Source organism: Recurvomyces mirabilis (assembly GCF_035927965.1).
Source record: "Recurvomyces mirabilis strain CCFEE 5264 chromosome Unknown scaffold_25, whole genome shotgun sequence".
Classification (NCBI taxonomy): domain Eukaryota; kingdom Fungi; phylum Ascomycota; class Dothideomycetes; order Mycosphaerellales; family Teratosphaeriaceae; genus Recurvomyces; species Recurvomyces mirabilis.
The window spans coordinates 418,038-429,734 of record NW_027041959.1 but is presented as its reverse complement, the minus strand read 5'-3'; the positions used below and the strand labels follow the sequence as shown (position 1 = coordinate 429,734).

The window sequence follows — 11,697 nt, the reverse complement described above, 5'->3', positions numbered from 1 at the left end:
CGGAGGGCAAAGGACAAAAGGACTTACCAGCGATATAAGGCAAAGTTAGCCGCGGGTACGCACAGAACATCAGTCACATTGTATGAAAGACTGCTAACGCCTTGCAGGCGACCCGGAGGCTATTCAAAAGCATAAACTACTACAATCGAGAGATCAGGCTAACCGTGCGAAGAGAAGAGGTCAGAGTTGCAGTGGCACCGGCAATGATGGCGGACAAGTGCTGGCGCCGGGAAGGCTACAGGCCTCAGACACGGGCCATAGTAATGCCTCCCTCGCGGCAACCATGATAATCATGCCGCTTCGACTGTACCTACGGATACTACTTGTAGCGCATGGTCGAAAAGACATGAAGGGCAGGTCAAGGAAGAGCCTTCTACTGCGCTGCCTGTGATCGTGGACTTTTGCGACTCTAATGATGAGGCAAGCCCAAAGGTGAAACAAGAGTCGAGCACACATGCCAATCTTGACACGATTCACAACCTCGTCGTGAGGTCCCCAAGTAGTCCTCCTCGGACCCTGATGAAGACAAGAGCGAAGCCGGTTGTTCAGCCAGCCGACAGGGACAAGTACACATTGCCGCCATTAGCAACGCTCAGAAGTACTGTTCAGAGGCAAGCAGAGCGCACGGAGGGCGAGATATTGTTGGAGCTCCGTCGGGTCGAGCTCGAACAGAAGGAAGTGGCTTTACAAAAGGAGAGGATGCACTTGGGAGGCGAACTGCTTCGCTTGAAGGCACGATCAGGCAAAGCTTGAGTATTGGCGTCGCAGTCCCATACTCGATCAGCAGTAGAAACCATAGTGGCATCTTGCTTTGTTGGTACTTTCAACATCCACAAGTATTGAGACTCACGTGACCAGCCCCACTTTCTCCATGCAGCTCGGCCATCACTTCCATCTTCAGCCTCCAAGCACATGTTCCTCCCATCCATCTCCTACCACTCAAGTCACCCTATAATTACACAGCTTGATGCACAATGATGTGCTGCTAGGCAAACATATGTTGTGCCCCCGGTCAGAAGCCAACCAATCACGACATTCGTCATCAGCCTTGTGAAGCCGCAAGGCTATACACAAGCCAACAGCAAAACAAGCTCCGTTCTCCTCAACAACATATCATAGCTACCGAAACTGTTCCCTTCACCAGTCGAGGTCCACTGATCTACCCAGTCGGAAAATGTCGCGAACTTACCAGAGTCAATCCCGTCGAGATGGCAGCAACACTTCTCAGGCCGCACGCTCACCTTTCGACCACACCAGGCGCTCCTGGACAGATAATGGAGTGCACTTTACGATGGAGACATCAAGCTATGCTAGTCCAGGCCTGTCATTCAACACCTTCGGGGGCTCCTCCACCGGCTCACTCATGAGCGGCGGAATCCTCGGAAACGCGATCAATCTCCTCGGAGCCATGGGAGATATCCGACAGGCAGCGCAGCAGAATCGGACAGGTGGTTTGCGATCTGTACGGCTAGATGACTCTGATGCCGAGGACGACCTGGCCTACGGCGACTCAGATGAAGGGACCAGAAAGCCTCGGACTGTATTATCTCGGATCAAAGATCGTCTCGACAGTGCGACTAGATCTCGAAACCTACACCGCGAGCCTGACACTCGGCCAGTTCAACGGTCCCAGCGAGGTAGCGGGCAGTCTTCATATCGAAGTGAGGTCCGTGAGCCCGTTGACGCTGACGGCTATGATGAGAGACACGGTAGCCGCCCAGATCTCCGCAGATCTAGCTCAAGTAAGACGGTTGACCTTAAAGACCTCGAAGAAGATGTTGAGTACTATGAGGACGGAGTACGTCGGTGTCGAAAGAGGCTCGAGCGTGCTTCACGGCGAGAGCAACGTGATGTTGGTCACCTCCAAAGTTTGCTGGACGATGTGGATTTCCAGGAGGGCTGCTTGGCGACTGCCAGAGCTGAGCTGAAGGCAGCGACTGCACGTACTTCACGCCGTGCTCCACCACCACCAATTCGGAGACAGACTGAACCCGTCCGAAGGAGGACCGCCACTGTTGAGCCTGATCTCGAGAGCTTCTTTCCGACTACAGGCCTTGCTGGAATCTCTGGCCAGATGAGGACTTCCCAGACCTTGTTTGCCGACCTTCAAGACCTCCACAACAGCGACCCGTTAATGCGTAACATGTTTAATACAATGCACAGTCCCTTCAACATGTTCGGGCCCGCCATGTTCATGGAGAACGATTTACATCATGTCTTTGGCATGCCCACGGGACAGACTTTCACAAGCACACAGAGCAATCCAAGAAAGCCACCAAACTCTACTGGTACGGGACCGAGGCCCTCACGGCAGCAGACCTCTAGAGCTCCTTCATACGCCACACCTCCGCCGTCACGACCACCAACAACACTTCTTAAACCTGCCGAGGCGAAACAGCTCTTCACCATGTACACCAACCGCTGGAATGCCTTGTCTCCAGCAGACGCGAACATTCCATACCCGACTCGAGGTCTACAAGCACAAGGACTACTAAGCCGAGACACAATCTGGGCACCCAGCGTGGCCACCCCACCCTCAACATGGTCGGACGAAGCTTTGATGCAAGCGAACGCACAAGCCTTCTACCTCAACGTTGCAGGCTTGATACCGCAGTACTCCGAAGCTCCCGGCACGAGCAGAATAGAGATGGGCTACGATAAGAGTCGAGCCACAGCTGCACAGGTCAAAGTCTTGGTTGAAATTCTGAAGAAGGAGAAAGGGCGCTGGCATTCTGATCGATTGGGGAGGAGGAATAATGGCAAGCCGGGGCTGAATGAGGCGTTGCAGAATGATGAGCGGAGTAGAGCTATTTTTCATGCTGTTTGTGGGTTGATGGAGACTGCTGCGGCGTGAGTGGGCACGCACTCGAAGAGCAAGGAGGAAATCCACGACTACGGGAACCTATGCATTAAGGTCATGCTTATGCAATCATTACAACTGTTTATGTATCATGCCTCCTGTAACCCATCAAACGCCACCAATCATGCATACCCATCCTCCTCAATCTCATGCTCCACCCTCACAATTTCGCCTCATCCTTAATAACCTCCTTCAACAACGTCAACGCCTCCACAGCAAACCTCTTCATATTCCCCACCCGATCCGTCCCCAACCCCGTATTCAACTCCTTCACAAAAGTCCCCTTGTCACAATCCACCGCCAGAGCAACATACCCCGGTTTCCGATTCGGCGTTGAACCCCCCGTCGGCCCCGCCGTCCCGGACTCGGCAATCGTATACGTACTCTCCAGATCCTTCCGCACGTGTTTCGCCAGTCCACTGACAATGTCCGTCGTCGGACCTTTGTAGGCGGCTATAGTCTCTTGAGACCATCCTGCGTAGGCTATGCGGGAGGGAAGGGTGTAGAGGGTCAACCCGCCTTTGTAGATCCCACTTGCGCCGGGTTGGGAGAGGAGGGAGGAGGAGATGAGGCCGCCGGCGGCCGTTTCGGCTATGCTGACTGTTTCGTTGCGGTCTTTGAGGAGGGTGGTGATTTGGGTGAGGATTTCGCGGATTTCGGGGGGTGGGAAGTCTTGGGAGCTCGTTGAGGTGGACATGGTGCGGGTTTTTGGTTGGGTGAGAGGGCGGATGGGGAGGTGAGGTGAGGTGATAGGGTGGAGGGGAGTGGAGTATCTCGGAAGTGAAGACAGTAAGGATGAGCGACGTATTGTTCTGGCACTGGTATTGTATGTAGTCACTGCGTACGCTGGGCAGTGAGCAAAGGCTCTTTGAGATATCATGTGACTGTTCTCGCCCTAGACTGTATACTTCTGTCCCTGTATATGCCGTCTTCATGTGTCGTGCCTGCCGCAATCGCTTGGGGAGCATCGACCCCACAAACTCAAATTATACCTCGGCTGGCTTGAGCTATACCGTAGGCTATAACAGACGACTCTGATCATACCTTCTCTTGGGCAACGATATCAGCTCTACGGCTCGCATCCGTACCTTTCGGAGGGGCAATGCTAGAGCAGCAGTTACCGGCCCTTGTCGAGAGCCAAGACACTTGCGGGGTATAGGTAGGTACGATCAGATACCCTATAAGTACCTCCTATAGTCTCAAACGTCCGCACTACAACCTACAGCAACTCCAACCATTAACAACGCCACCACAATGACCCTCCCAACAACCCAACAAGCCGCCGTCCGCTCCGGCACAGGCTCCACAGCCACCGCCCCCCTCCAAACCATCCCCGGCCCACCCCAACCAGGCCCCAACCAAATCCTCGTAAAAATCGCCTGGACCGGCCTCTGCGCCTCGGACAAATCCCTCCTCCACGACGAATGGGCTGCCTTCGGCGTAAGCATGAAAGACACGACCCAAGGAATCGCCGGCCACGAAGGCGCCGGGGAAGTCGTAGCCGTAGGGTCCGGAGTGGCGAATCTTTGGAAAATAGGAGATCGTGCCGGAGTGAAATGGGTCGTTTCGACATGTCGAGAGTGCGAGTTCTGTACCAATGGCACGGATGAGTTACACTGTCCCAAGCAATTGAATAGTGGGTTTACCATCGCGGGGACTTTTCAGGAGTATTGTAAGTTTTCCAAGTCCATCTCTCCAGAATATAGAAAAGCAAGCCTCGTGCCCTCGTGCTGATTGATGAAAATTCCAGGTCTAACCGACGGCCACTACGCCACCCACATCCCCCCCGGCGTCAGCGACGAAGAAGCAGGCCCCATAATGTGCGGCGGCGTAACAGCCTACACAGCCTGTAAACGCTCCGCCGTTCGCCCCGGCCAATGGATCATCATGATAGGCGCCGGTGGCGGCCTGGGCCACTTCGGCGTCCAATACGCCAAAGCGATGGGGATGCGCATAATCGGAATTGACGGCGGGGTGGAAAAAGGCAAATTGTGTAAAGATTTGGGGTGTGACGCCTTTATTGATTTCACCGAGAGTGAAGATATCGCAGTGGAGATTGTGAAACTCACGACGTATGGTGCTCATGGTGTGATTGTCTTCGCTGCTTCGAAGGGGGGTTATGCGATGGCGCCTTCGTTATTGAGACCGGGGGGGACGATGGTGAGTGTCGGGCTACCGCAGGATCCTACTGTAGTGGCAGGGGCACCACCGATTTTGCTTGCCATGAAGCGGATACAAGTTGTTGGGTCGGTGACAGGGACGTTGAAGGATGTGGAGGAAGCGCTGGACTTTACTGCTCGAGGACTGGTACATCCGATCCTGACCAAGGGCACGCTGGCAGATGTGGATAAATTCTGTTCGTTGATGGCGGACGGCAAACTGCCAGGCCGGGCTGTGCTAAGGGTAGCCGCATAGACTTATATCGATCTTACAACATCGGGCCTCAAGATTCGTCAGTAGCCATTGACCAAAGCACATCACTCCAACTCCTTAGCAACCATCTTCAAAATCTCCTCAACCCCCTTGCCCGCGTTCTCCGGCGCCTTCCTCACCCCAGCCCAAACCTCCCCATGCTTCGGCTCACACACCACACACTTCCCCACCACCTCCTCCCTCTTCGCCTGCTCCCCATGCTGCAGCAAAAACTTATACCACCAAGCCCACGTATCCCCATAATCCGGATCCAAGACGGCAGCCTTCGCGAACCAAGAATCCGCCTTATCCAATTTCCGCTCGCCCCAGAAGATCCGTGCCGCGATGACGAAGAGGACGGGATCATTGTCGGCTTTCTGGATGGCTTCGAGGATGCGGGCTTTGCGCTGGGTGCGGGCCTCGAGGTGCCAGATTCTTTCACTCCAGACCAAACCCGAGGTGGGACATTCTTGCATGGCTTGGGCCATTTTTTGGTTGGCGGCCGCCATGTTCTTGGCGCGGTATTCCAGCCTCACACTCTCGGTCCAGAGTTCCGGGTTCTTGGGGACGGCCAGGCGGCCGCGGTCGAGGATCGAGCGGGCTTTGACCAGGACACCCATTTTCTCTTCTAGTCGGCTGGCGAGGAGCCAGAGGGGCACGGAGCGCGGACAGGCGCGGGTGCCGGTGTTGTAGGCTTCGCGGGCTTGGGGGAGCATGTTCTTGGCTTCGTAGATTTGACCTTTCATCATCCAGAGTTTGGCGGCTTTGGGGTAGATGTTTAGACCGTCGTTGACGAGGGATAGTGCATCGTCCGAGTCCTTCTTGATCTGGCTTTCGAAAGCGGCGCTCTTGATCCAGACTCGGTCTGTGCCGGCTTCACTTCTCGCAGCTGACAATAGTTCACGAGCTTTTTCCGTCTCGCCATTATCTGCTTCGAGCTTGACAGCTGCCAGCCAGATATCTTCGTTGCCTGGGTTCTGCTGGAAAGCAAGACCGAGTACACGTCTTGCTTCGTCCACTTCACCTGCTTGCCACTTCTCACGAGCAAGCTGCATCCACAAGACTTCGCTCGTTGGACAGCTTTTCACTGCCTCGCCCAGTAAATCCCACAGTGCTTGTTTCGAGCCATGCTGCCTCTCGAGGTCCGCAGCTGCTAGCCAAACGCTCTTTCGATTGTAGAAGACACGAATAGCATAAGCAAAGATAGCCCGAGCAGTCTCATACCTACCGCGATTCGTACTAGCCTTGGCATCATCCAGCCAGATCTGCTTGCTATCATCGTCTTCGTCCAGACCCCAGCCCAGCGTTTCCTTGATAATGGCTTGGCAAGTCAAAGGCGCGCCCTCCTCCTCGCACGTCTCAGCTTGGGTAATCCACTCCTCCCGTTTCAGCATGGCAGATTCTCGTGCGAGAGCCTTGATACCACGTTCCATGACCCTAGACACCATCTGAGTATTTCCAGTCTGTTCTTGTAGCCGACACGCAGCAATCCAGATTTCGTAGCTCGCAGGCACAGCTTTTCGTGCTTTGTTGAGCACGATTTGAGCTTGTTCTGGAGTCTCTAGGCGGGCGAGTGCAAGCCATAGTTCGACGGATAGTGGGATGATCTCGGTGGCCTTGGCGAGTAGCAGCTTGGCATCGCTTGGATCGTCCTCTAGATTGACAGCCTCCTTCCAAATAGCGACGGACTGCGGAACATGATCGAGGGCTTTGCGCAAGACACGCTTCTTCGCAGCAGGGAGCTGTTCGAGATGCATGGCTTCGATCCACAACTTGACGCTCTTGTTATTGCTCTCGATAGCCTTCGCAGCCAGAATCTTGGCATTGTGGTTGTTGCCATGCGATTGACTGAGCCGTATTGCCTCGGACCATACGTCTTCGCTCTTCGGACACATTTCTGTGCCACGCCTGATGACATTCTGCGCAGCTTGTATCTTGCCTGCAAATTCCTCAAGTCGCGCTGCTGCAATCCAGCCTGGTCCATGTCGAGGATTGCGTTTGATCACCGACTCGAGCAGTACTCGCGCACGCTTGACATCTCCCAGGTTAGTCTCGCCAGCCATGAGCTCTGACTTGTCCAGGCTGGTCAAATAGCCTTTCTGGTCGATGTTTGTGGCCGTGCCTGCAACTGAATCCGTACCGCTGGTCTGTGCCTGAGCCGCCGCATCAAGGCGGACCTGCATGACTCTGTTCCTCGCAGCACCGATTCCAGCAAAATTCGTCATGGTCCCATCAGCCTGATCAGCGCTGCCACTCGGTGCCTCGGTCGCCATGCCCTCATCCTGAATCTCGGTGCCTAGCTGTCCTGTATCTCTTGCCCCAGCCAACACACTGTCCGGGACAGCATAGAACCTCTGCCTCTCATTCTGCTTGTTCCGTCTGTTCTTGCCGGTCAAATCGCCCACCTCAGGTATAGCCGCCCATTGCTCATCACTGAGCGTCCCAAGCTCTCTCTTCAAATCGGCAAATTGCTGTTGGATCTTCGGGTTGTTTCGCTCGTAGTCGTCACGTTCCGCTTGTTCGCGCGCTTCCCTGTACAGAAACCTCAAGTCGGCATGCTGTTCCACACGATGCTGTAGAAAACCATGAACGCTGCCTCTTCGCAACCTGACGGGGGAGGGGAGAGAGAGAAATGTGAGACATACCTTCGGACTTTCCGCCGCCTGTCCATCCGTTCATCGACGGCCTGGTATATGCGATCGGCCTCGTCGTCTTCTCTGTCGTAGTTGCCCGTCGCAAACAGGCCTTCTTCGTTCTCGGCATCCCGAAATTGCTCGTCGTCGGCCTCGTCATCCTTTTTCTTGGGAACACCATACGCCGTCGGCGGCGCGTTTCCTAAGGCTGCTGCTCGCTTTGCAAGAGCTTCTTTGATCTGATCTTCGCTGGGTCCTTCTCGCGCCGGGCCTAGATCTGATCGTGTTGTAAAGCCTGTCGCACCACGACCGAGACCGGCGACATAGTTCTCCGGCGCAGGTTGCGACAGGAAGTCCTTGCGCCCGGACATGTTGGATGTTGCTGTTTGACAAGGAAAAGCTAATGAGGATGTGTTGGAAACTAATAATCTAAGATCGACTACAGGCACGGTAGCGCGTATATCATGACTCGTGCGTCCGCCGCTCACGTGAGCCTGATCTGAGCATTGCGCTTCACAACACATCCTATCTGGACAGGCTCCACCCATACAATAACATCTACAGTATCAGCAAGGCTTTATCATATGACATATCAATGCATAGGCTGGCAAGTACAATGCCGAGGCGAGCTCACTACTCTACAAGTCGTGAGATCGAACGTGACAGCGAAAACGTGTCAACACGGTTTCGCTACCATGATCTTGCTGACGAGCGCCTGATAACGTCAGTATGCCAGTCTTGACAGAGAACGACGTCCCAATTGATTCGTGCGGTCGAGTAGGGAATAATGAGAGCTCTCTCCAGCATTGCATCATCTTGCCGCTAGCACACAGTTTGATCGCCGAGGCAGTCACTACGAGGGTCAAACACAAATACTGAAGGTAGATAGCCGACTGCTAGTACTTAACGAGTTGCCATATCACTGCTCTGGTTTACCACTCTCTCTTACCAAACACCCCTCAGCCTCGCTAAGACGAAGAAACAATGTCTCAACCAATCATCAGCTTCGACTATGGTATCAACAACGATCCTCCTCTCCTCATCCTCTACTAACAACCACAAGATGGCTCCCCATACGGCCAAAAGATCAAGCTACTCTTGACAGCAGCGGGCGTCAACTTCCAAAAATGCGACCAACCGCGCATCCTGCCCCGCCCAGACCTAGCAGCGCTCGGAATCACCTACCGCCGCATTCCCCTCCTCGCTGTCGGCAAAGACGTCTACGCCGACACCTCCATCATCATCGACGTGATCATGTCCTCACTCGCCAAGAACGGAGCTCTCGCAACCTCACCCGCCGATAAAGCCTTCGAAGTAATGGGCAACACCATCTTCCGCGAAGTCCTCGGCCTTTTAGACCCGGACGTCCTGCCCAAAGAATTCATCCAAGACCGCAAGACCATCTTCCCCGTCATCGCTCGTCCGGACTTCAAAACCATGCGTCCGAGCACCGTGGCGCAGATCCAAAGCCGATACAAGCAGATTGAAGATACCTTCTTCACAACCCCGAGCGGACCATTCCCCAGTGGCGACAAGCTCAGTCTCTCAGACATTCACATCCTCTGGTCTCTCCGCTGGGGCCTAACCACTCTAGGCGCCGGCAAGGAACCAGGTTGCGGCAAGGACGCTTTCCCCAAGATCTGGAAGGCGATTGAGAGTCTGCCGGAGCCGAAACCGGAGATCCTGAGCAGTGAGAAGACGATCGAGATCATTAAGAAGAGTGGATATTCTGCTAAGGGACCTACGAGTGTGGAGAAGGATGATCCGTTGGGGTTTAAGGAGGGGACTGTGTTAAGTGTCGAGAGCTCGGAGTAAGAAACTCACCCACCATAATACAGTCAAGCTGTAGACATGCTAACATAGCTCGCAGTGCTGTCCCCGGTGCTCACACACAAGTTGGCAATCTCGTTGGCACGAACGTCGACGAGGTCGTTCTCGAAGTTGGCAACGATGGCGTTCGATTGCATATGCCGCGGATCGGGTATATCTTCAGGGCACAGTAAGGCATCGCACTGGATCTCACGTCATGTCATGGCTATATGGCTGAGACTGCGCATAGGAAGCAGACGAAATTGTGAATGTAAGTTCCAAGATACGTGGTCCTCAGTACTGTCTACTACGAAACCCCCCTCAACAGCGCGGCAGCCATGGGTCTGTTTATCAAAAAGCTGCGGTATCTATACCATGCTGGCCTCTCGATTGCCTGCCTCGCTTTGAGAGCCTTTCTACACTTCCTCAACATTCCTTCAACCACTTCTCGTGCACAACCGGCAGTATTCTCAGTAGGCTCTACGGTCGTCGATAATGCCATCATGCCTAGGACATCACTACCAAGGCTTGGGGGAAGATGAAGTCTTCAAGGCAATGGAATAGATCTCGTCGAGTACAATGCAGATAGCATGACACTTGCGCCCGGTATCGTGTGTGCGGCAGTGACTCAGTTGTCCCGAGCGATATGTCTGCCGTAGTGCAGCCGTCGACATTTGTCTCCTTCATCAACAAAATTGAGCCGCACGGATGATCCCGCGAGCGGACCCTCTTTCTTGACTCGTGCCTTATCACGCAACTCTACCCACTATCCGTCCATAGCACACCGTCCACTATCAGACTCTGCTCCCACCCCATAACTACTAGTTCGCTAAGCATCCACGCCGATGAACTCGTCCAAACGCAGATCCGAGACTGGCGAAAACAGCAGAGCGCTCTATGTGAAAGGCCTGCCCTACAACTGCTCGACCGATGATCTCTGTAAGTCGGAAACACATGGCTAGTCTTCTGCCAAGAAGGCGCTCTTACTAACATTATACCCAACAGATCAACTATTCGGTCGCTTCGGCAGCATAAGGTAAATCCGCCTCCTCCTCCTCCTCCACCACCCAAAACCCCCACGACCACTGCTTGACCCCAGTCACGCGACCATCCACTAACTTTTACTCTACCCAGACAAATCCGCCAAGGCATCTCGACAGCAACCAAAGGCACTGCCTTTGTCGTCTACGAAGACGTCCTCGACGCCAAAGCCGCCTGCGACAAACTCAACGGCTTCAACTTCCAATCCCGCTACCTCGTCGTCCTCTACCACCAGCCAGAGAAGATGGCCAAGGCCGCGTCACAAGCCGCGCAACAAGCCGCGCAGTCAGCGGCAGCGGCGGGTCAGAACGGCACAAACGGCACAGCTGGGCCGACAGCGGCGAGTAGTGAGCTGGCTGAGAGGCAGGAGAACTTAGAAAAGCTCAAGCGCGAACATGGGATCGATTAGAGGCGCGCAGGACGGGGTGCACATGGTGGGGATGTGGGCTCTTTGTCCTGCGCCGCGGGGGTGACGGAGGCGGAGTGGGAGGATGCTCGAAGGAGGAGGAGGAGGCTTGCTGCTGCGGTGAGGAAGGAGATGATGAAGGGCAGGAAAGATTCGGGATTTAGTGCTGAAACGGCCGTCTCTACGAGCTTCTCCCATTCTTCCACGGCTGGGGAGAATGGCGAGGTCAAGACGCGGGATTTCGCTGCCATGGCTGAGCAGGAGGATGACGAGGGGAGTTCTGGAAAGCCTGGAAGGTCTGGTAAGCCTGTTAGGACGGCTGGGAGGAGTAATGCGATCGCGAACAAGGCTACCGAGACCCGGGAGATGGCGGAAACGGCGAGGAAGACGCCACGAACTCCTGCAACGAGCGTAGCGATCAAGGCAGGCAAAGACGACGGTCTCGTCTTCGGCCTGCGGCGTCTGAAAGTCACGGCCTTCTCGAAAGTGGCTGGAGGCAAAGCTTGACCATCATATAAGATAGCCCTGCTCTGCAA

At 54.6% G+C, this 11,697-nt stretch overlaps 7 protein-coding genes across 7 annotated transcripts; 5 read left to right on the top strand and 2 right to left on the bottom strand.

The window, feature by feature from the left end:
- Positions 1–1,291: 1,291 nt before the first annotated feature.
- MNR2_2 (CorA metal ion transporter) lies at positions 1,292–2,854 on the top strand (the record flags this gene model as incomplete). The annotated part of the gene is made up of 1 exon (XM_064841169.1): positions 1,292–2,854. One exon carries the CDS (start codon positions 1,292–1,294, stop codon positions 2,852–2,854), a length of 1,563 nt encoding a protein of 520 aa, XP_064691429.1.
- An 88-nt stretch (positions 2,855–2,942) lies between these two features.
- On the bottom strand, positions 2,943–3,557 carry LTS14_008480 (uncharacterized protein; the record flags this gene model as incomplete). The annotated part of the gene is made up of 2 exons (XM_064841168.1): positions 2,943–2,958; positions 3,025–3,557. The coding sequence occupies 2 exons, from the start codon at positions 3,555–3,557 to the stop codon at positions 2,943–2,945; spliced, it is 549 nt and encodes a 182-aa protein (XP_064691428.1).
- A 557-nt stretch (positions 3,558–4,114) lies between these two features.
- On the top strand, positions 4,115–5,275 carry LTS14_008479 (uncharacterized protein; the record flags this gene model as incomplete). Its single annotated transcript, XM_064841167.1, has 2 exons — positions 4,115–4,532; positions 4,611–5,275. 2 exons carry the CDS (start codon positions 4,115–4,117, stop codon positions 5,273–5,275), a joined length of 1,083 nt encoding a protein of 360 aa, XP_064691427.1.
- Positions 5,276–5,337: 62 nt separating this feature from the next.
- prp1 (U4/U6 x U5 tri-snRNP complex subunit Prp1) lies at positions 5,338–8,276 on the bottom strand (the record flags this gene model as incomplete). The annotated part of the gene is made up of 2 exons (XM_064841166.1): positions 5,338–7,804; positions 7,918–8,276. The coding sequence occupies 2 exons, from the start codon at positions 8,274–8,276 to the stop codon at positions 5,338–5,340; spliced, it is 2,826 nt and encodes a 941-aa protein (XP_064691426.1).
- Positions 8,277–8,889: 613 nt separating this feature from the next.
- Positions 8,890–9,720, top strand: LTS14_008477 (uncharacterized protein; the record flags this gene model as incomplete). Its single annotated transcript, XM_064841165.1, has 2 exons — positions 8,890–8,920; positions 8,969–9,720. The coding sequence occupies 2 exons, from the start codon at positions 8,890–8,892 to the stop codon at positions 9,718–9,720; spliced, it is 783 nt and encodes a 260-aa protein (XP_064691425.1).
- Positions 9,721–10,559: 839 nt separating this feature from the next.
- On the top strand, positions 10,560–11,164 carry LTS14_008476 (uncharacterized protein; the record flags this gene model as incomplete). The annotated part of the gene is made up of 3 exons (XM_064841164.1): positions 10,560–10,653; positions 10,720–10,750; positions 10,849–11,164. 3 exons carry the CDS (start codon positions 10,560–10,562, stop codon positions 11,162–11,164), a joined length of 441 nt encoding a protein of 146 aa, XP_064691424.1.
- Positions 11,165–11,296: 132 nt separating this feature from the next.
- LTS14_008475 (uncharacterized protein) lies at positions 11,297–11,668 on the top strand (the record flags this gene model as incomplete). Its single annotated transcript, XM_064841163.1, has 1 exon — positions 11,297–11,668. One exon carries the CDS (start codon positions 11,297–11,299, stop codon positions 11,666–11,668), a length of 372 nt encoding a protein of 123 aa, XP_064691423.1.
- Between the last annotated feature and the right edge of the window lie 29 nt (positions 11,669–11,697).